Below are 24,583 nucleotides of genomic sequence, written 5' to 3' on the forward strand. Positions count from 1 at the left end.
TGTATTGTAAATATTAATTGTTACTATTAAATATAGGATGATATGCCTAGTGCTAATTATCACCGCCTGTAATTGGGCTAGATTACAAGTGAGGCGCAAGCAGTTTTGTACTAGCGTAATCGTGTTTTTGCAAGAAATGTTCATTCCATTGACATTACAAGTGGATCGAAAATGCGATCTCTGAGCTGTGCTTAACTGTTTTCTTAAACAAAAAAGTTGCACAAAACACATCAAAAATACATTACAAAGTACAGTTCCATTCATATTAACATTATTAATAAAAATATTGCACAAAAACGTTATAAGGGCTCAAAGATTGAAGATCTTGGGTGTTAGAGGAAAAGAAAGGCTGGCACATGGCTTCAGCATTGAGACACATACATACATATAGCATACGATTTTGTTGTGTGTATATATATATATATATATGTCTACATATATATTAATGTTTTTATATGTGTGTATGTATATAGTGTATGTATATATATATATATATATATATATATATATATATATATATATATATATATATGTATGTATGTACAACCCCAATTCTGAAAAGTTGGGACAGTATGGAAAATGCAAAAAAAAAAAAAACTAATGAAAAGAGTCATTTGAAAATTCAATTCACCCTGTACTATATTAAAAACACATTATTAACTCATTATTTGTTGTTTTACTTTGTGAATGTAATGCATTTTTGAAAATATACCCTCATTTAAAATCTGATGCCTTCAACACGTTCCAAATAAGTTGAAACAGGGCAATTTAGAACTAATAGTGATGTGACAAGTTGAAATAAGAAGATGATGTGAAACAGGTGAGGCAATCATGTAATCATAGTATATAAGAAGCCTCCAAAAAAGACCTAGTCCTTCAAGAGCAAGGATGGGTCAAAGCTCACCAATCTGCTAACAGATGAGTCAGCAAATAATCCAACACTTTAAGAACAACATTCCCCAAAGTCTAATCGGTAGGATTTTGGGCTTTTCACCATCTACAGTGCACTATATAATTAAAAGATTCAATGTATCTGGTCAAATCTCGATGTGGAAAGGGCAAAGGCCAAAAACAAATTCTAAATGTGCGTGATCTCCGATCTCTCAAAAACCTAGGATATCCTGACATGGGTTCAGGAATACTTTGGTAAACATTCACCGCTGCATCCACAGATGCAAGTTATGGCTTTACTATGCAAAGCAGAAGCCATACATCAACACTGTCCAGAAGCGTCGCTGACTTCTCTGGACTCTGTCTCATTTGAGATAGACAGTAGCACTGTGGAATCGTGTTTTGTGGTCAGACGAGTCAACATTTCACATAGTTTTTGGAAAAAACAGAAGTTGTGTTCTACGGGCCAAAGAGGAAAAGGACCATCCAAGCTGTTATCAGCATCAGGTTCAAAAGCCAGCGTCTGTCATGGTATGGGGGTGTGTCAGTGCATTCTATCCCTTTGCCATTAAGTAGATGAAAACATGATAAAACATATTTATGCAATATTCATATTCAATAAAGATTTCACTATGTATTTACTGTAAATATTTGAAATTTTTTAATGCGAATATGCTATTTTTCTTTTCTCCATTGACTTCTATGGGGAATGCGAAAATGCGATGGTGTTTGTGCGATCTCAGGTGTTAGTTTTTTTTCCCACTACTTTTTTCTCCATTGATTTTTATGGGGGAAGTACATGCACGCTTACAGAAAAGCTTAACTTAGTTTTTCATGCTATTCGGGTTAACGGTAGCGCAAAATACTTTTTTTTGGAACTTGTAATATGAACGCAACCCGACAAGTATAAAAACGAAAAACGTAGCGGCACTTGTAATCTAGCCTATTCTGTTTATAATTAATATTTTTAAGCTTAAAATGTTTTAGCAAACAGGGCAAGATTTACATTGCCCGTTCATCTAAGCAAAGGTTAATTACCTGGCTTTTTTAGTCTTTTTTTTTTATTCTTTTAACTACTAACACAGTCAGTCTACAGCCATATGTGTTGAAGAGTCGATGTATTACTTAGTACAGTTTTTTTTTTTTTCTCGTCGTGGTTTGTGGTATGAGTGGATGAGTGGATGCCCCCCCCCCCCCCTTCTCTCATAGTGGAGAGAAAGGTGGAAGGGTGTAAAAATTTTGGAAAAACCCCAACATGGGTACGAGAATTTATTATGTTTGAACTCTACTGTCAGATCAAGATGGAGATACAATTATAAGTGTTACTATATGACTGTAATATGATGTTTTCTTTGTCTTTAAGCTGTACCCATTTTGTCTCAATAAAAAAATGTATATAAAAAAAAAATTACTTAGTACAGTTTCTGATTGGCTGATGAGCATAAATGTATAGAGAACACAGCTTGAAAGATGATAGGTAGTGTATTCCAAACTTTTGTCACATGGCCAGACTGGAAGGCAATGTTGTGAGACAAGACCCTTAATGTCCTCTTTTACAATAGGAACTAATAAAGAATCTTTATTTAGAATTGAAAGAAAACGCTGGATTATATTGCTGATTTAACTATACTGATTACTATATTGCATAGAAAAATTACCTGTTTTCCTGCATAGTCCTTTTTATCCTTAGCATGTAGTAAGACATCTATATCCATCTCTCTAACCTCTACTAATGTGTCACTTAGAGCCTTTTCTTTATAACCATGGACCACTAATCATTCTTTCAATTTATTAGCATGTCGTACATAGTCTGAAACTTCAGTACAATTCCTACGCAATCTCATAAATTGTCCTTTTGGAATCGCTCTTTTTAAGTGCTGAGGATGATTTGAATCATATCTTAGAATACAATTTCCTGCAACCGCTTTACGGTACATATCTGTTTTAATTACCTTTCTATATGAATCCTTCTTGATATTTAAATCTAAGAAGGAAATATAATATTTTGAACATGTAAATGGGAAGTTAAGATTCATATTATTGGTATTCAAATTTTCAATAAAACTCACAGCTTGTTGAACCACTCCTTCCCATATAATAAGTAGTGTACAATTCAATATTCTCTTTAAAGGGGTTCAAATTGCCAAAGATTTTAACATTTTCTAAATATGCCAGATATAAATTTGCATAAGAGGGAAGAAATGTAGCCTCTATTGCTGTTCCCCTTTTTTGAAGACATATTTTGTTTTCAAAGATAAAATAATTATGAGTTAGAAGGAATTTGACAGAATCTATCAAATAATTAATTAAAGGGACAGTCTAGGCCAAAATAAACTTTCATGATTCAGATAGAGCGTGTAATTTTAAACAATTTTCCAATTTACTTTTATCACTAATTTTGCTTTGTTCTCTTGGTATTCTTAGTTGAAAGCTTAAACTAGGAGGTTCATATGCTAATTTCTTAGACCTGAAGGCCACCTCTTTTCAGAATGCATTTTAACAGTTTTTCACCACTAGAGGGTGTTAGTTCACGTATTTCATATAGATAACACTGTGCTCGTGCACGTGAAGTTATATGGGAGAAGTCACTGATTGGCTAAACTGCAAGTCTGTCAAAAGAACTGAAATAAAGGGGCAGTTTGCAGAGGCTTAGATACAAGATAATCCCAGAGGTTAAAAGTATATTAATATAACTGCGTTGGTTATGCAAAACTGGGGAATGGGTAATAAAGGGATTATCTATCTTTTAAAACAATAAAAATTCTGGTGTAGACTGTCCCTTTAAATTGAACTCATAGTATATAATGTAAACATTTCTTCAAGTACAATTAGCCCTTGAGCATAAGGTATACTAGAGTGAAGAGACATCACATCTACGGTAAGAAAGAAGTAGTTTTCTTTCCACTCAAAACCATCAGGTTTTCTTAATAGCTCTTTAGTGTCTCTCAAATACCTTGGTATTCTCTTCACAATAGGCTGCAAGAATTAATCTACCCATTTACCCATATTCTCACCAAGTTTACCAATAGTAGAGATTATGAGCATACCGGGAGGTTTCACTAGATCCTGAATCTTGGTTAGATGTTTGAAAGTAGAAACATTAGGATATTTTACCAATATGTGTTCAGAACGAAGTTTGTTTATTCATAATTCCTAAACTTACACCTTCTTTTAATAATTTCTGTAATTCATCTACAAATTTGCTAGTGGGATTATATGTTAGCAACATATGTTTCAGTGTCACCTAACTGCCTATAAGCATTTCTCTATATAGTAATCCTTATCTAAAACCACAACAAATCCTCCTTTCTCTGAATTAGTAATCACAAATATATATATAAATATTGAGTACAGGGTCTTATTCTTTGCTACTTAGCTATGTTTGGATATTATAACATAATTTTTTGTGTGTGAATTATTTGTTGTACAAGTTTTGTTACATGACAATAACTGTGCCTTAAAGTTTGTAATACCAAGACAAATAATAGTTTTATATTTCTTTTTTCTTCAAATTTCTTTCTTTTTATATTCTGTGTTAATTGATTACATATGGAGATTGTTACCAGTTAATACTGACATTGAAGAGTAAGGAGCCGAATTATCATTGTGTGAGCGAACATGATCCGATATTGCGGATCATGTCCGCTGCTGTCAGGTCCATCTGGCCCTTTAACACATTACCTACTTCCCTATAAAAGGGCCTGCCTCCTTCCAGTCAATGCTGGTATATTGAAGTTTCTGGAGCTGTTCCCTGCTCTCTCTCTCCTTTGATACTTGTAGAACTCTGCTCTGCTTGATGTTATATAATTCTATTCTGACTTTCATTTCATTCCTAATTCTTTAGAATTGTGCCCTACATGATCTAGTTAAAACTTGTGTATAAACTACAAGTACTTAGTTACATTTACTATCCTGTAACACACGTAACAGCTAACACCTGGAAGGAGACCATCTAAGATTCTCAGATAATATATCAGCCAAAAAAAAAGCGATCAGTCGTGTACTTTGCACAATTGATCTGCAGTTTTATTTCCTTATTTGTGTTAGCTTACATTACTTCCTTTTTTTCTCTCTAAAGCAGTTAATTATGCATTAAGTATGGATCCAACACTTATACCCAAACAGATACAGAGTTTATCTGATAGGATAGATATTATAGTGAACTCATTCCATGAACTACAGGTAGAGAACCAAGCGGTGAAGCCATGTTTAAGGGAGGTACTTTCAGTTAAGACCAGTTCTCCTGACCCACACCCTGAGCCGCAGGTATCCCCCCCTGATAAGTTTTCAGGAGACAGAACTCATTTCAGAGAATTTAGGAATGCATGTTAGCTTCTGTTTGACCTAAAACCTAAAACATACCCTAACGATAGGATAAAAGTGCTTACTCTGATATCCTGCCTTAGGGGAGAGCCTAGGGCCTGGGCTGACATATTTTATGAATCACAAGACCCAATTTTAGGGTCCCTTGATCAATTTTTCACTGCAATGTCCACCCTTTACGATGATCCATACAAGCAGATTACTGCGGAAAACAACCTAAGATCACTAAAACAATCTAAATACCCTGTTGAGACATATATAACCCAGTTCAAAATGTATGCAGGTGATTCACAATGGAATAACATATCCCTTAAGAACCAGTTCTGTTTGGGCCTCACAGATGACATAAAAGATAAGTTGTCCCGGATTGGCCTTCCTGACACACTGGAGGATATGTTTAACCTGTGCATCAGTATAGACAGAAGGCTTAGGGAGAGACGCTCAGAAAAAACACAACCGAAACATAATGCAACACCAGTATTACAAGGACTGAAGGAACATCCCCAACCCATGGAGATTGGATTTATCAAGGGACCCCTCACTCAATAGGAGAAGTCCAGAAGGAGGACCATGAGCTTATGTATGCATTGTGCTTCCCCCAATCATGAAGTTAAAGAATGTCCAAGTCTCTTGAGGAACAAACCTGGTAAGCAAACAAAATGACCACAACCCCTTACATCCTACTTCCCTTTACTTTACAGTGGGGACATAGCAAGACCAGCTCTGAGGCTATCATAGACACAGGTTCCTGTGGAAATTTTGTTGACCAGCACTTTGTAAAAATTAATAAAATTCCTGTAATCACTAAGCACAACCCAGTGTCTCTCAAGGTTATTGACGGTACTCTCCTAACTACAGGCCACATTAAATATCAGACTATACCACTCACACTCTCTACACATACCGGACATACTGAATCTGTTGAGTTTGATGTTATATCATCTCCTATGTACAACATTGTACTTGGAATGAGTTGGCTCTAGCTTCATAGACCCAATATTGACTGGGAAAACTCAAAAATATATTTTCCTATAGCTACTACCTCTAATAACCATACATCCAATTTCTGTCTAGTCTCTGAACCTTCTATACCCTCACACTACTATGAATTTGCAGATGTATTCAATAAAAAGGTTGCAGGACATCTTCCACCACATAGGTCCTATGACTGTCCGATAGATTTACTACCAGGGATTACTATCCCTTTTGGTCATATCTACCCCCTTTCACGTCCCGAGTTAAAACATCTGAAGTCATATATTGACAAAATCTAAAAAAAAGGGTTCATTAGACCTAGCACCTCCCCCGCTGGTGCTGGGATCTTCTTTGTGAAGAATAAGGATGGTTCTTTGAGACCTATAGTCGACTATAGCAAGTTGAAAAAAGGATCAGGAAGAACAGGTACCCTCTTCCCTTGATCCCTGAATTGATAGAAAGGTTAAGAGGAGCCCCTGTGTTCACAAAATTGGACCTCAGGGGTGCTTACAACCTCATCAGAATGAGAGCTGGAGATGAGTGGCTTACAGCATTTAGGACCCGGTATGGTCTATTTGAGTACACTGTAATGCCTTTCGGTCTTTGCAACGCTCCAGCAACATTTGAATGTTTAATGATATCTTTAGAGACATTATAAATGTTTACCTTGTAGTTTACCTTGATGACATTCTGATTTTCTCAAAAAATATTGATGAACATAGAGAGCATGTCAAGACGGTACTTTCTAGACATGGGGGCCCATTTATCAAAGGGCTTGCGGACCTGATCCGACACTGCGGATCAGGTCCGCAAGACCTCGCTAAATGCGGAGAGCAATACGCTCTCCACATTTAACATTGCACCAGCAGCTCACAAGAGCTGCTGGTGCAACGCCGCCCCCTGCTGACTCGCGGCCAATCGGCCGCCAGCAGGGAGCTGTCAATCAACCCGATCGTATTCGATCGGGTTGATTTCCGGCGGTTCCTGTCCGCCTGCTCAGAGCAGGCGGACAGGGTTATGAAGCAGCGGTCTTTAGACCGCTGCTTCATAACTTGTGTTTCTGGCGAGTCTGAAGACTCGCCAGAAACACGGCCCTTCAAGTTCCATACGGAGCTTGATAAATGGGCCTGTAAGACACAACTCGTTATAAGTAAAATTAGAAAAATGCATCTTTGACTCACAAAACATATCTTTTCTTGGTTACCATATTACCCCTGATGGTATTAATATGGAGAGTACCAAGGTCAAGGCCATTGTGGACTGGCCTCAACCAAAAAACAAGAAGGAAATCGAAAGATTCCTTGGGTTTGCTCATTTTTACAGGTGTTTTATACCTAACTTTGATGCAATAGCAAAACCTCTAAGTGACCTAACTTATTGATGAACATAGAGAGCATGTCAAGACGGTACTTTGTAGACTAAGCACAACTCGTTATAAGTAAAATTAGAAAAATGCATCTTTGACTCACAAAACATATCTTTTCTTGGTTACCATATTACCCCTGATGGTATTAATATGGAGAGTACCAAGGTCAAGGCCATTGTGGACTGGCCTCAACCAAAAAACAAGAAGAAAATCCAAAGATTCCTTGGGTTTGCTCATTTTTACAGGTGTTTTATACCTAACTTTGCCGCAATAGGAAAACCTCTAAGTGACTTAACTAAGTTACATACATCCTTCCTATGGACATCCTCAGCACAGTCATGTTTTGAACAACTTAAACTTAGATTTACATCTGCTCCTATCCTCCAATTCCTTGATACTGAACGTCAGTTTATCCTGGAGGTATATGCCTCAGAGTACGCCATTGGGGCTATACTCTTGCAAAAACGGTCCTTCAAGGAACCTTTTCAACCAGTAGCTTTCTTCTCCCATCTGATGACACCTGCCGAGCTAAATTATCCGTTTGGAGAGAAAGAACTATTGGCCATCAAGTGCTCCTTCGGTCATTGGAGACACCTACTGGAAGGAGCCTCTCAACCTATAGTGATCTACACCGATCACAAAAATATCCAGTACCTGCAGTCTAATCGAACACTCTCTTCTAGACAACTCCGTTGGAGCCTTTACTTCTCCAGATTCCAATATGTCATAACATACCGTCCAGGAAGTAAGAATGGCAAGGTGGATGCTCTCTCTCAAATGTACAACAAGCCTTCATATAACATTACTCCATCTTCAGTGATACCTAAACATTGCTTCATAGGGGTTTTAACCACTTCGACACCTGAAATTAAGGCTGCCCAAGCTGCTGATCCTGACAAACCACAAGAATTACTCCATCCTGATTCCAAAGGACTTCTCTTCCACCAACAAAAATTATACATACCTAGTACTTTACACAGCCAGATCCTCAAACAAATCCATAACTCTCCTTTGGCAGGACATCTCGCAAGACCTATGATCTCCTAAAACACTCTTTTTGGTGGCCGAATATGTTTAAATCTGTGGAGGATTTCCTAACATCCTGCACTATATGTGAAACTTCCAAACATTCACAAAGACATCCTGTGGGCCTTCTTCAACCTCTTTCGGTACCCGAGGTACCCTGGAGAATGGTCTCTATGGACTTCATAGTCGATCTACCCACATCTTCCACTTATACCACCATATTCGTCATTGTTGACCTCTTTTCCAAAATGGCTCACTTTCTACCAGCCAGGGGACTACCTATCTCCTCACAAACATCTGAAATGTTTATCCGGGAGATTGTAAGATTACATGGAATACCACTTATCGTCTTAAGCGACAGGGGAACTCAGTTCACCTCTCTTTTCTGGAATAATTTGTGTAAATCTCTGCATATAGACCAACGCCTCACTACATAGTACCATCCCAAGACCAACGGTCAGACGGTGCGAACAAACCAGTGGTTGGAACAATACCTCAGATGTTATTGTTCACAACAACAGGATTCATGAGCCTCTTATTTACCCCTGGCAGAATTTGCCTACAATAATGCAGTCAACTCTTCCACTGGATTTTCGCCTTTCTTCGTTAATTATGGATTACATCCACGCTTTAACCTCCTGCCAACAAAAGATACACCTTGTCCCAAGGTCAGCAACCTAGTAAATGCAATTTCAAGGTATACTCTTTAGTCTCAGATAACATGAAATGAGCTCAAGCATCTCAGAAACGCTACTATAATCTACGTCATAGCGAACAACCCTCCTACTCAATTGGTCAGAAGGTATGGTTGTCAACCAAAAATCTGAAACTGCATAGCCCCTGTTGCAAGTTTAACAAATTATATCTCGGACCTTTTCCAATAACCTCCATTAAGAACCCATTGATTGTTACTCTACAGCTGCCTGCTTCTTATCGAATACACCCGACGTTCCAAGTGTCCCTGGTGAAACCATGTCACTCCGATACTTCTCAGACCATGCATCCCCAGCCTGACCCTCTGATTGATTCTGGACCTCAATATGAGGTTCAAAGCATACTTGATTCTCAACATCGCAATGGGCAGTTGTATTACTTGGTTCATTGGGCAGGTTACGGACATGATGATGACTCCTGGGAACCAGCAACCAATTTATTGGCTCCTCGACTTGTCTCGTTGTTTCATCACCGCAATGCTAACCGGCCTCGGCCATAGAACCTTGCAGTGGTTCTTTAAGTGGGGGGCTATGTCAGGTCCTTCTGGCCCTTTAACACATTACCTACTTCCTATAAAAGGGCCTTCCTCCTTCCAGTCAATGCTGGTATATTGAAGTTTCTGGAGCTGTTCCCTGATCTCTCTCCTTTGATACTTGTAGAACTCTGCTCTGCCTGAAGTTATACAATTCTATTCTGAATTTCATTTCATTCTTAATACTTTAGAATTGTGCCCTACATGATCTAGTTAAAACTTGCGTATACACTACAAGTACTTAGTTACATTTACTATCCTGTAACACATGTAACAGCTAACACCTGGAAGGAGACCATCTAAGATTCTCAGATAATATACCAGCCAAAAAAAAAAGCGATCAGTCGTGTACTTTGCACAATTGATCTGCAGTTTTATTTCCTCATTTGTGTTAGCTTACATTACTTCCTTTTTTTCTCTCTAAAGCAGTTAATTATACATTAAGTATGGATCCAACACTTATACCCAAACAGATACAGAGTTTATCTGATAGGATAGATATTCTAGTGAACTCATTCCACGAACTGCAGGTAGAGAACCAAGCGGTGAAGGCATGTTTAAGGGAGGTACTTTCAGTTAAGACCAGTTCTACTGACCCACACCCTGAGCCGCAGGTATCCCCCCCTGATAAGTTTTCAGGAGACAGAACTCATTCTCTATCTGCCACCTCAGAGCAGGTAAGAGGAAGAACTGAGGTTTAGTGTTTTCCTACTACAGTGTGGATGCCTGTGGAGAGTGATAATCAATATTTAAATGATAAGACCAGAGGAAAAGGGTAAGATTATTATACAACTGCTCTTTTGAGATATGAGGATTTCGGACATCCACATCTCGTTTTGGTGAGTCTTCACTATACTTTACTTTATTGTGCCATTGCTTCTATACAGAGTTTTACTGTGGGAAGCTTTACCACCAAGAGTTGGTTCAATCACTATATGTTTTTGGGGACCCAGTAACAGCCGTTAGACATTTACATTATTGAGGATATCAGAGGGACTGTGTGTGCTTTTTTTAACATTTAACTCTGACTGGTAACGTACGCTCACTTTTTCTAGCCCCTTTTGTCTGTCTAATTTGGGGTCTTATGATAAACATTCTTTATACTTTGTATGTCAGTTGCTGGCTTATTACTTCAGCTGCAACTAAGCTATTTGTGAAGCTATACAATCATTTTTATACCCATCAGGCTGTCATTATAAATAAGTTATATGGTTTTTCACCTTTGTTTTGTATATGTCTAATGGCCTTTTGGACATATAGCTATAAGAATTTTTTTTACATGTCTTTAGGTGAAGCTTCCTCACTGATCTTCAATAGAGGCATAGGGGCCAATTTATCAATGTCTGGTGGTCATGATCCACTGTAGCGATTATGTCCACCAGACATCGCTGAATGCCGTAAGCATACACTGTCGGCATTTATCATTGCACAAGCAGTTCTGGTGAACTGCTTGTGCAATGCCACCCCCTGCAGATTTGCAGCCAATCGACTGTTAGCAGGAGGTTTTGATCAACCCTATCGTACACGTACACAAGGCTCAGAGGAAGCGTACGACTTAAGAACGCTGCTTTTCAACTCCTGTTTCGCGGAAACAGTTGCATTGGGGCAAACTGACTATTTGATAAATTGGCCCATTGATTCATTAGATCTTATTGGGGCTTCAAGAAAGCAACCCTCAGGAGGGATATATAAGTGTCCAATTAGGGTATTATATTAAAGAGGCTAAACCAAATATCTTGCAAGCTGTTTCTCAAAGCTCCGTAGAAAGAGTTTTTAGAAAAATGTATTTTTAAAACACTTCTGAACAATAAAATATGAATAAAATGTCTATTTAATCTAGTACATATTATACTTGGCAACGTGGCAATCTATAAGTTAGGGTCACATGACTACAGAGGACTGTTACTTCAATTTATAGTAACTTTGATAGACAAACAGAACCAGAATGTACTTACATCACTCCAGTTTTTACTATGAACAGAAAAACATAGCACAAGATGATAAGAAGAATATTTCCAATAAAACATATTATGGTCTGAGGCCAAATAATACCCTGGGGATAAGAAAAGGCAGATTAAAAAAAATAAATAAAAAAGATTAGTATTTAGTTCTGTCTTAGGTATTATATTTTTTATTTTTGTTGGCTGATCTACATACAGACATTTTTTATTTCTAAATTTAGGCACTGATTGGCAGAGGAAAATAGGTGCAACTGAACAGAAAATAAATCAGACTTGAAAACAAAAATAGAATCAATGAAAACTTTTAAATAACAACTAAAAAACATAAAAGGAAGGTTTTATTTTATTTGAAATCTTATCAGTTTCTGTACTACATATTTTATTAGTTTTATTATACGTAACTAAAAATTCAAACCTTCAGTATACCAGAAAATATCAAGAACTGTGTACACAGTTGCCTGGGTGCCAATTATTTTATTTTTTTTAAACTCCATTAAATATTGCAGAGCAGGTCAGGTGATTTTTTTTTAATCAGTAAACCTGCAAAAACTATTTGAAAACACCTAGGATGCATTGTGATACTTCAGGGTTCCAGGAAGAAGTAAATGCTTTTTATTATAGATATAAAATTCAAATACTCCACACTCTGCCGTCCACTTCAAAAGTCAAGTTTTGTGTGAGCTAATGGTTTGAATTGTTCTCCAGTCAGTGCTCTAGCTACAAAACAAAAGTGTCATTTGGGGAGAGTGCTGATTGGGCAACAATTCAAACTGTTAGCTCACAGAAAAATTTACTTTTGAGGTGGGCAGCAGAGCGCGGGTATTTACATTTTATATCTATATTAAAAAATAAGTTAGCGCATCTTCATACTCTTCATACTCCATCTAAAATATCACTAACATCCATTCTCGATCTGATTTTAAAAAGGGGAGAGTTTAGCATCACTTTAATAATACAAATATGAAGTGGAGATATAAACTTTATTACACTGTACCTGGTTTTGCAAATACCGTTGTTGAAGTTGGCAATAAAATATTACCTGCCAAAAGAATGATTATATTAATTTAGTTGACATTTTTATGCAAGTTTAGAACACACATATATAAATATTTACATTGTTACAAAGTTAATTTTGGCATATCTGCCCTAGGAGATAATTGTTTATGCAGAGTAAATTGCATCATGTAACTCAACATGGTTTGCATGAAAACTTGCCTTTGCAGCCAAAAAAAGGGAAAGCTTTCAATCTGGTTGCAGAAATTTGGGGCTAGATTATGAGTTGCATAGTAACTGTTGTGCGCAAGTGGAAAAAAAGTTTTATCGCTAGTCTTTGCACACTTCATAAGTAGCGTGCCTATTACAAGTTTAAAGTAAATGTGTTTGCTCGAGCGCAATTAAATTTAGCATGTGTAGCGTAGTTTTGCACTATTAACCTCGGCTAGGCCAGCTGAGGGTCCTGCACCTTATTGACCTTTGGGGAGACTGCCCACCACACTTCGTTACCTCCACCAAGTGACATGGATCAGCAAAGACATAGCAAGCTTTGGAGATTTAGCGTATAACAGCAGCACACAGGGGAAGCAATGTCCAAGCACTTATTACACAGAGAGCCGTGTCCGGATCTTACTTACCTTTATTATACATTTCCTGTCTATATAGACAATACTAGGCCATATTGGCGCCTTCTTGTGTTTTGTATCACCTTCTGCAGAGTACTGAATATCTACCGGAGTACAGTCTTCTGGGTGATTGCTATTGACCAGAGACCGCTCCTTCTGCACAATCAGTGGTGTCTCACCTAATGTGAGTGTATCTATTTAACCAAATACCCTCATTTGCATCCTACAATATTGGGCCATGTGGCGCTTCTGTGTTTTTATGTTGTCTACAGATTTCTGATCCTGGATCATAGCCTAGATCCTCTACAGATAGCTGCCTTGACGTCTATTACCATCTATCCACTGTGGACATCATTCTATATCGAGACTCATATCTCTTATCTCTTTTGATACCAATAACTTTTTTCTAACAATTATGTTTAGACAACATCTATGTTTATCTCCTTAGATAGGGATCTTTACCATCTACATGATTTGTCGAAGATTATCATATTTCACTCTACTAATTATATGTCATAACATATATATGTACTTATACTTATATCTACACTTGGTTGTGTGTACATATACTGTATATATATATATATATATATATATATATATATATATATATATATATATATATATATATTAATAATTTACATTATAGTTGGCATAGCTCCATTTAGTCTGATTACCTCCAAATTGGTATCACTTATATAACATCACAAACTGTGAGTATATTATATACAGCTTTACAAGGGCGCCCCCTATCTTCATTTTCATTAGTATTTTACCTGTAATGTACAGTAATAGGACAGCTCCGCCTCCGGACTCTTCTTCTTTGTTTAAGTTTGGCCGTTTTTTTGAGTCACATATCTCTTCCAGGGAGACGCATCCACAGACCAATGAGAAGACGGGTGTGTAAGGTCATGTGACCGGCGAGTGAACAGACGTCAGTTCTTACGGAGACGATGACCCGACTTGAAGAGGGAATCCCTCGATGACACAGAGGAGCGATGGCACTCTCGGTGATGTTTAGGTACACTTTTGTTTACCACAGGACCGAGCAGCACTGAACACGTCAGTAACTGTAAGTGTTTATTGCCGACTAGTATACAGTATTCACTTTGCTTGTGGGGCTTGATTTACAGGCGATAATACTAGAGGCTCAAACATGTGATTCACAACAGGAAACGGCTCCGTTAGCAGCACTGAACACGTCAGTAACTGTAAGTGTTTATTGCCGGCTAGTATATTCACTTTGCTTGTGGGGCTTGATTTACAGGCGATAATACTAGAGGCTCAAACATATGATTTACAACAGGAAACGGCTCCGTTCGTAAGTACGAGTTGTACGTAAGCCGGATGTTCGTATCCCGGGGACTGCCTGAATATACACATATATACAGTATGGAGATGTGTGTTTGCGTACAGTATATTTATATATATATAAAAATACTTAGAACATATTTATATGAATATTGCATAAATATGATTTTCCAGCCAACTGACTGCAAAGGGCTCCAATACACTTATACTGTTTGTAAGTATATATATGTATACATATGTATTTATATGTTTATATGTCTGTAATTACATATATACACACATATAAATACCTATATTAACACATATAAACACACATATATATATATATATATATATATATATATATATATATATATATATATATATATATATACAGAAAAAAGGAGATAGAAAATATATAGGAAGAGAAAAAGTATGCCCTGTGCCAGCACTAACCATTAATAAAAGTACAAAGGGGACAAAGTCATCAAAGCTGGGTGTGAGAGCCACTGGTCTATGGGATTTAAACCCCTCTTCCATAAACATCAAGATGCTACTAAGTAAATTGCAAAAAAACACTCAATTTATTAGTCAATAACACGTATAAAAATATAGAAAAGAGAAAAAAGTGCCTAAGTCTAAAAACGGTACTTATCTACCAATGGCCATTGGGAAGAGAACATAGTCCTGTTTCCATAGTATGAGCTCATAGGGTAAGTTAAAGAAGAGGATTGGTAGATGCCTGTCTTCTTAAGCCTTTACAGTTAAACACAAATGGGTTCATAATGTAATCCTATATTTCAAAGTCCATTTCCCATGAAATACATACACAATTACACCACACTGATCTCCAGACAATTAAGCAAAAGCGCACATTGAAAACAATCAATTATGGAGAAATGTTAGTAGCAGAGTAGCGGTTCATTCGACACATATAGGCAGAGAAGAAGAGGGGCAGCAATCATAGCAGTTCATGTAATACAGACCCGCTGTGTAGATATATTAGGTTGGTTATAGATCACCAAAAATTGCCGGGTGTTCTCGCTACAGAGATACTACCTACTTAGAGCTTTGCCCTCGTCTAAGGGACCCTTTATCAGAAGCAAGAAAATGGTCAGATCTCACCCGTCTTCATCGATGTATGACATCCATATGTAGTGGTATATGCCGATCCGGACACGGCTCTCTGTGTAATATGTGCTTGGACATTGCTTCCCCTGTGTGCTGCTGTTATACGCTAAATCTCCAAAGCTTGCTATGTCTTTGCTGATCCATGTCACTTGGTGGAGGTAACGAAGTGTGGTGGGCAGTCTCCACAAAGGTCAATAAGGTGCAGGACCCTCAGCTGGCCTAGCCGAGGTTAATAGTGCAAAAACAAAATAGTGCGGTCTCTGGTCAATAGCAATCACCCAGAAGACTGTACTCCGGTAGATATTCAGTACTCTGCAGAAGGTGATACAAAATACAAGAAGGCGCCAATATGGCCTAGTATTGTCTATATAGACAGGAAATGTATAATAAAGGTAAGTATTTCACTCACATTTAGTAGAGAACTTCCCCTGGTGCAGTCAGAGCAAGCTGGGATCAATCTAGTCACCCAGTAGACTTATATTCGGCAGTCTGGAACTCCGAATAATCCAAAGAACAGGTGATAATAATCGTCCGGCAGCAAGTGGTAAGTATATAAAACTTACTTTATTAAAATGTTTAAAAAATAATAGCAATGCGTTTCTCAGCCAACCAGTGGCTGTTTCATCAGGCTTAACAAACAGCCACTGGTTGGCTGAGAAATGCGGTTGCTATTATATTTTAAACATTTTAATAAAGTAAGTTTTATATACTTACCACTTGCTGCCGGACGATTATTATCACCTGTTCTTTGGATTATTAGGAGTTCCAGACTGCCGGATATAAGTCTACTGGGTGACTAGATTGATCCCAGCTTGCTCTGACTGCACCAAAGGAGGTGTTCTACTAAATGTGAGTGAAATACTTACCTTTATTATACATTTCCTGTCTATATAGGCTATACTAGGCCATATAGGCCCCTTCTTGTGTTTTGTATCACCTTCTGCAGAGTACTGAATATCTACCGGAGTACAGTCTTTTGGGTGACTGTTATTGACCCCAGACCGTCCATCATGGGTGCCTCACCTAATTTGAGTGTATCTATTTAACCAAATACCCTTATTTGCATCCTACAATATTGGGCCATGTGGCGCTTCTTTGTTTTTATGTTGTCTACAGGTAAAATACTGTATTATCCTTACTGTAATGTAAAAAACAAACATAATGGAAGCTTGTACAGGGTATGTCCAGATAAGCTGGCTTGTGGTCACAGCTTGATTCGGAAACATCAGGACTGACTTATGTAACAAGTCAGTCCTGATGTTTCTGATTGGATCGCACAAAGTAAAGAGCCAATGCAGCCGATGAGAGCACGGAGCCACTAGTACAATTAATAGTTGAGCGGAAGGAACAAAAATACTGTACGTATACAGGAAGTTACAGGACAGTACATACTGCATACACTACCTGTTATGTACAGTGTTTTTGTACCCTGCAACAATGCCTCCCAAAAACAAATCTGCCTCCAAAACAAGTGCTGGTGATACAGCAAAGAAAAGAAAAACCATCACCATGGAAAATAAAGTAGAAATAATAAAGAGATCAGAGAGAGATGAAAATCCATCATCCATTGGCAAAGAATTTGGTTACAGTAGGTCAACAATTGCAACAATTTTAAAAGATAAAAGTAGAATAATGGACCATGTGAAAGGTTACACAGCAATGAATGCTACAATTATTAGTAAGCAACGCAGTGGTTTAGTTATACAGATGGAAAGGCTGCTGACAATTTGGATAGAAGACCAAAATCAGCATAATATACCTATCAGTCTTTCTTTAATGCAAGTAAAGGCTCAAAGCATTTTTAACGATTTAAAAGCTACAGGTACACCTCATACAGCAATTTAAGGTGTTTGTAATGAAGAATTTGGTGCAAGGGGTTGGTTTAACCGCTTTAAAAAAGAGCAAATTGGCATAATATTAAAGTTTAAGGCGAAGCAGCGAGTGCCGATGCAAGTGCTGCAAGTGATTTTAACAAGATATTGGAAGATATTATTGATGACGGAGACTATTTGCCAGAACAAATCTTTAATGTAGACGCAACTGGCTTGTTTTGGAAAAAAATGCCTGAGAGGACATACATTTCAAAAGAGGAAAAAAGTGAACCAGGACATAAGGCATCAAAGGACAGGCTGACTTTATTACTTGGGGGTAATGCATCAGGGGATTTAAAGCTCAAGCCTTTGCTAGTGCATCGCTCCCTAAATCCGAGGGCACTACGTAATGTCACTAAGGCATTTCTTCCTGTTATTTGGAGGGCAAATTCAAAGGCGTGGGTTACATTGGCACTCTTTGAAGAATGGTTTTTGAACCATTTTATCCCTGCTGTTGAACGTTATTGCTTAGCTAAAAACATTCCTTTTAACATTCTCCTTCTCCTTGACAATGCCCCTGGACATCCAACCACTTTAGATGACATGCACCCCAATGTAAAGGTGGTGTTTGTGCCCCCCAAACACCACATCACTTATTCAGCCAATGGATCAGGGAGTCATAGCCTCCTTTAAGGCCTATTATTTACGGAGAACATTCTCACAAGCTGTCAGGGCTACCCAAAATAATGAGATGACCTTAAGGGATTTCTGGAGAAATTATAACATTTATGATGCCATCAAAATTATTGCTGATGCTTGGAATGAAGTGAAAGAGACAAATATGAGAGGAGTTTGGAACAAATTGTGCCCCCAATTGACAATAGAATTTCTGGGGTTTACAGATGATGAAATCGCCGAAACCAGTCAAACTTTGGTTGCTATGGGTAATCAACTTCAGTTAAACATCAATGAAAATGATGTCATCGAGGTTCTCGACTCCCATAGCAAGGAACTAACCAATGAAAACCTAATGGAAATAGAGCAGGAGATAGAACTGAGGGAAGAAACCCAGGACCTAGAAACTCCACAATTGAAAAAGTTTCTTACAAAAGAGTTAGCTGATGATTTTCATCTTATTGAAGTAGGAATGGCAAAGTTAGAGGAGCAAGATTCTGATACAGAAAGGTTTGTAAAAGTTTACCGTACAGATACAGAAGGTCTGAAATGCTACAGGGCAATTTATGAAAAAAAAGAAAAGCTCTATACAAACCTCCCTTGATGCCTACTTCAATAAATGAACTCCATTAGCAAAATCAAACTCTCCAATAAGTCCATCATCCTCTATCAAGATTGTTTAAAGATGTACTGCAATATTTGAAAATGTTTGTTTAAGGTTGTACTGTACAGTACTATACTGTGCAATACCTGTATTTGAAAATGTTTAAGCATTTACATGCACAGTTAAAAATAAATAATATGTTAACACAAACATCTGTCCAAGTTGCATTTATTGCATTTCCTAAGTTGAACACCATTCAATTTAGTTCTGGTGAGTATGGTATGGGGTTAGAGCCACTTAAGGTTTTACTGCTGTCTGTATCCTCATTTGAAAGATTGTTTGGCTAGAGTTTCACCTAAAAAAGTGCCTGTTCCAACTTACATACAGATTAAACTTAAGAACAAACCTACAGTCCCTATCTTGTACATAACCCGGGGACTGCCTGTATATACACATTATAAATATATATATATATATACATACACACAATAGGTATAGATATATTTTGTAGCAAAATACCATCATATATATATATATATATATATATATAGAACAAGCAATGAAAGTAAGGTAAAGGGACTTCAAAGGAATATGAATATATTAAGCCACCATGTGGATGTCTATTCCATTCAACCCCTATAAAGGCTTCATAAACAGTTCGCTGTAACAAGCCAGAATGTCCAATCACAAGATGTGCAAAAACCCCTCAAGCAACTATTGCAGAGATAACATATATGAGAGCAAACTAGTGAGTGTCACTTGAAACAACTGAGGATGTATCACCCTCATGCATCCAATGCAGCAGTGTAGCGGGATATATGTGGTAATACCCAAACAGCTTATAGCTGTGTAACTCACCGCTCTTGCTTGAAGTCGAAAACTTGCAGCTTGTATCAAGAAATCCTGTTGTGTGCTTCGTTTTCCACGGCGTCTAGGGCAGCCCTGATGCCAAAATCCAGCCGGTTCCGGTCATGTGATGAGCATCGGGCGTCTCAGCCAATGGGATCCGTTTGCCTACCAGGAGGCTTTCAGAAATCAACGTAGGAGGGGATGCACAGTGTAGAGAGATCAAGGGGGAGTGGAATAGAGGCACGCTCCTGGGGCAGCCCAGAATGCTGGAGATGTATAGCCAAAAAAGAAAGTGATATCCAGGCTGCAAAATTTAAAACAAAGTTTTTATTGAATTCCACTTAGGATAAAAAAACGACAGGGGGATCCAGCATATCAGTGTAACCAAGAAGCTCCGCTAACATGTTTCGGTGAAAACCGTAATCATAGCTAATTGGAGACTGGTGTGCTGGCTTTTTAAAAGACAGAAACAACACTTATTGGACAATGTTAAAACCAATAGAATGGTCACACTTGTAATTTTAGAAAATGAATGAATGAATGAAAAACAAACACTCCCTGACATCTCCGTTAACATACTCACAGGCCACACCAAAAAAGGTGATCAATTAAGAAGAGGCTGTGAGTGATAAACAATAGAAGGAGGAAACAGTAAAAGTTGAAACATATGTTAAATGGTAAATACACACCTAAAGCGTATGGCAATGTTACAGATGAGAATACATATATGAGGACAGAAAGTACTCACAGTAATGGAGTCAAAACATACACCTTACTCTAAAAACATCCCAACATATAAATAAGTATATACGAATATATAAGCATATATAAGCAAAAGTATGTAAACAAAAATATGTAAACAAAAATATATATAGATAATATGTTGATGTATATACCAACTTATAAAGAATGTGACAAATGGGAAGAGTATCAAAAACAAGGGACTACTGTAGCACCTAAATGCCCTAATCACAAACATTATGTACATTATATCATATATTACATTGAATTCCCTACCATGTTAAAGAAACAGGAGCGTATCAATACAAGGGGGTAACAGTGACCCGGATGTATAAAGGGTTAATTTAGTTGATTGCACAACTAAGGGAGCCTGAAGATACTAAGGGAAATAGCAGGAATAGTATCCATAAATATAGATATAATGGTAAACATTATATATATATATATATATATATATATATATATATATATATATATATATATATATGATTGTAAAAGAGTCCTAAGAATATACTAGGAGTAAGTGTGGATAACAAGGTGCCTGCACAGTCCTCAAAAGACCAAGGGTAATTCTGCATAAACCATCTATCTACTAATGGATAATGACCTACCAGGTGAGTACAGTTAACAAAAACAATATATGGAATGTATATATGTGTACATATATATGGGTAAATATAAGTATGAATATAAATGTTGTTTTTAGAAAGTTGATTTACAGATATCAGGCCTTAAAAGTTTTTTTCTTTCTTAAAATGTCAAATATCAAATTGTAAATACTAGTAAATTCTAAATTTAGAGCAAAAATGTAGAGAAAAGAAGAGAGAGAGTGTGTATGTGGTATATGCTCGGCATGCGTGAGATGTAAATTTCACTATAATTGTTATTTCCAATAGTTGATCAAATCGTATTCAGAGTTAAGACCCTCTGGTACTCTAGTACGCAATTTAAAGATCCAAAACATCTCACGCTTGCCGAGCAGCTGATTCCTGTCACCTCCTCTAGGTGGTGCCTTGACATGTTCAATGGCCTGCCATCTAAGTGTGGAGTTACTTTTGTTGTGAAAATTTCGGAAATGTTTAACCAGTGGGGTACTGGCTTCACCCAATTTGATTGTAGAAAGAGGGTTTCTAATTCTAGTGTTCACGTCAGTAGTGGTAAGCCCTACATACTGAAGATGACACTCCAAGCAGTATAGTAGATAGATAACATAGGAGGATGTACAGTTCAGGCAGGAAGATATCTTAAAGATCTCTCCAGTGACCTCTGATTTAAAGTCATCAGATGCAATGATGAATTCACAAGGTCTGCATCTTGATTTGCCGCACCTGTACATCCCCCTATGTTGTAACCATGAGCTTTGTCCGTCTGGTTTTTTTACCAAAACCTCTGAGGGGGCCAAAATATTTCCCAGGGTCCTGTTCTTCCTATAAGAGCAACGCAAGCCACCCTCCACACAGCTAACAAGGCTGTCATCTGCAGATAGCAAACTAAAATGTTTCTTGACAATCCTACAGATACCCTTGTAGTCAGTACTGAAGTCCGTCACAAAAGTGACCTTGTGTTGTGCGTTTGTGTTCTCTCTTATATTCTGACGATTGGATTCGTTCAAAAGAGAATGACGATCCAGTAAGTCTACCTGTCTCTGTGCTCTGTTTATTACATGTCCAGAATAACCTCTTTCTCTAAGTCTGTTCTGCATTTCTAGACTTTGTGCTCTGCAAGTATCACTATTGCTGCAGTTCTGTTTAACTCTGATGAGCTGTCCCTTGGCTACTGCCATAGGGACATGTACAGGATGGCAGCTTTTTGCGTGTAGCAGAGTGTTTTTAGATATAGGCTTCCTGTACATGTTGCTCGTGATTTTTCCATCGTCCCCTGCAGTCAAAGTCAGATCCAGGTAATTAATGGTCCTAGAATTCATCTCAAATGTGAAACTAAGACCGACATAATTGGAATTTAAGAGACCAACAAATTCAAGGAGAGAGGCCTCAGAGCCCTGCCATATGAAGAGCAAATCGTCAATATATCACCTATAAAAGGCGATATTAACTCTATATCCATTGCTATCTCCATAGATGTGGGACAGCTCCCACCAACCCATAAAGATGTTGGCGTATGAGGGCGCAAATTTGGCCCCCATAGCTGTCCCACATCTCTGGAGATAGTATTGCTCTCCAAAACGGAAATAATTGTGAGTCAAGGCGAAACCTGTCGCCCTAACCACATATTTCACCAAATCAGTGTTCAAATCAGAAAAATTCTCCAAAATGTAAAATAGAGCCTTGAGACCTTCCTCATGTGGGATGGTAGAATACAGTGACACTACGTCTACTGTTAACCACATGTGTCTGTCAACATCCCAGCTAAAGGTGTCCATAAGATTTAATAAATCCTTGGTATCCTTCAGGTAGCTCTGTAGGGAGGTGACTAGAGGATACAAAATGCTGTCTAGCCACTGGGACAGGTGTTCCAAAAGGGAACCAATCCCACTGACTATAGGTCTTCCCTGTACTCCAATTAAGGATTTGTGCACCTTTGGAAGATGGTGGAAGATGGGCACTACCGGGTGTTCCACCAACAGATAGTCATGGGTGTCTTGGTCAAAGAACCCATCCTCCAAACCATCATCCAAAAGGCACTTAAGTTCTTTCTGAAAGCACCAAGTGGGATCCCTGTCTAGTCTCTGATAGTTTACGTCATTGTGAAGTTGCCTATGGGCCTCTTTGACATATTCAGATTTATCAAGAACAACAACAGATCCGCCTTTATCGGCGGATCGAATGACCAAACTGTCATTTTGTGGTAGTTCTGACAGTGCCTGTCTCTCTTTGAAGGACAAATTGGGCCTACTGTTGTTGCCTTCAGTTTTAGTAGAGGCCAGGGAAGTGAGGTCCCTCTCAATCCTTTTAAAGAAAGTCTCTAAGACAGGACCACGACACTGTAGTGGGTAGAAATCAGATGGTTTCTTAAAACCACTGTGACATTTAATAGTCCCTGTTTCAGTCTCATTGGTCCCCTGTCTTTTAAGTTCATGCAGAGACAACATATCACAAGACTCTGAGAAAGATAGATGTACAACATCAAGAGTGGATTTATGTGACTGTGTCAAAAATTCATTAGTATCTGTAGTGTTATCAGCACTATGAAAGAATTTCTTCAAGGTTAAATTCCTGATTAGCCTGTTAACATCTAACATTGTATTAAAAAGGTTAAATGAAGAAGTGGGGGCAAAATTTAGGCCGTAACTGAGAACCTTTAATTGCATATTAGATAGAGTGGCAGTGGAAAGGTTAATTACATTATAGATGTTATCATTAGTAGATGTTACTGATACTTGGTGTTTTTGTTTATCCTCTGTGGGTACCTCTTCTCCTGCCCTATCCCAGTCTTGTCCTGTACCTGGTGAAAAACCTGATCAAAAGCCCTACGATCTTCTCCTATGGTATTCATTTCATTAGCTGTATTCTGATTGGTGCTACTTACATACTTTGTGCCTTTGACAGTGTGTGTCTTGTTTTGTGTATTTTTGGCGGTATTTGCACCCTGTATATGTAGAGCTTTCGGTATCACAGCTATAACATCAGTAATATTGGTAGAGCCATTTATGCTCACTTGTTTATGTGTGCCTTGTGTGTTTTTCAGAATACCCTTAGGCATCCCTACAAAATCCTCACCACCTGAGGCGCCATTATCATCACCTGAATCCCCCTCACTGCCAGAGGATTTGTTAGCACCTGAGTAATTAAGGGAAGCATGCTGTTGTTGTTGTTGTTGTGCCCTACCTCTACCTCTACCTCTACTCCTGCTCCGTGATCTACCTCTCCTATTATTGGAATTGTTCCTGGAGTGGTGCCAAACATATACCATTTTGTTATCATAATCTGCCTGGTCCCTGAGATACTTTGAGTGTTTAGTGTTTAAAATCTCCTTTTTAGAGTCAGACAAAGCCAATCTCAGAATACCATCAAATTTAGGGTGATACATCCTCAGTTGTTTCAAGTGACACTCACTAGTTTGCTCTCATATATGTTATCTCTGCAATAGTTGCTTGAGGGGTTTTTGCACATCTTGT

The 24,583-nt window shown here is 37.9% G+C and overlaps 1 protein-coding gene across 3 annotated transcripts in view; it reads right to left on the reverse strand.

Annotated features, from left to right (window-relative positions):
- LOC128653833 (multidrug and toxin extrusion protein 1-like) overlaps positions 1–24,583 on the reverse strand; it is a 363,968-nt gene that overhangs the window by 122,435 nt on the left and 216,950 nt on the right. For all 3 annotated transcript variants that reach the window (XM_053707365.1, XM_053707364.1, XM_053707368.1), the window contains 2 exons: positions 12,783–12,827; positions 11,783–11,880 (listed from right to left, as the gene is read on the reverse strand). In XM_053707365.1, coding sequence (XP_053563340.1) covers positions 11,783–11,880; positions 12,783–12,827 — 143 coding nt within the window. The remainder of the gene's footprint in view (positions 1–11,782; positions 11,881–12,782; positions 12,828–24,583) is intronic.

Source organism: Bombina bombina, chromosome 3 (genome assembly GCF_027579735.1).
Source record: "Bombina bombina isolate aBomBom1 chromosome 3, aBomBom1.pri, whole genome shotgun sequence".
Taxonomy (NCBI): Eukaryota; Metazoa; Chordata; class Amphibia; order Anura; family Bombinatoridae; genus Bombina; species Bombina bombina.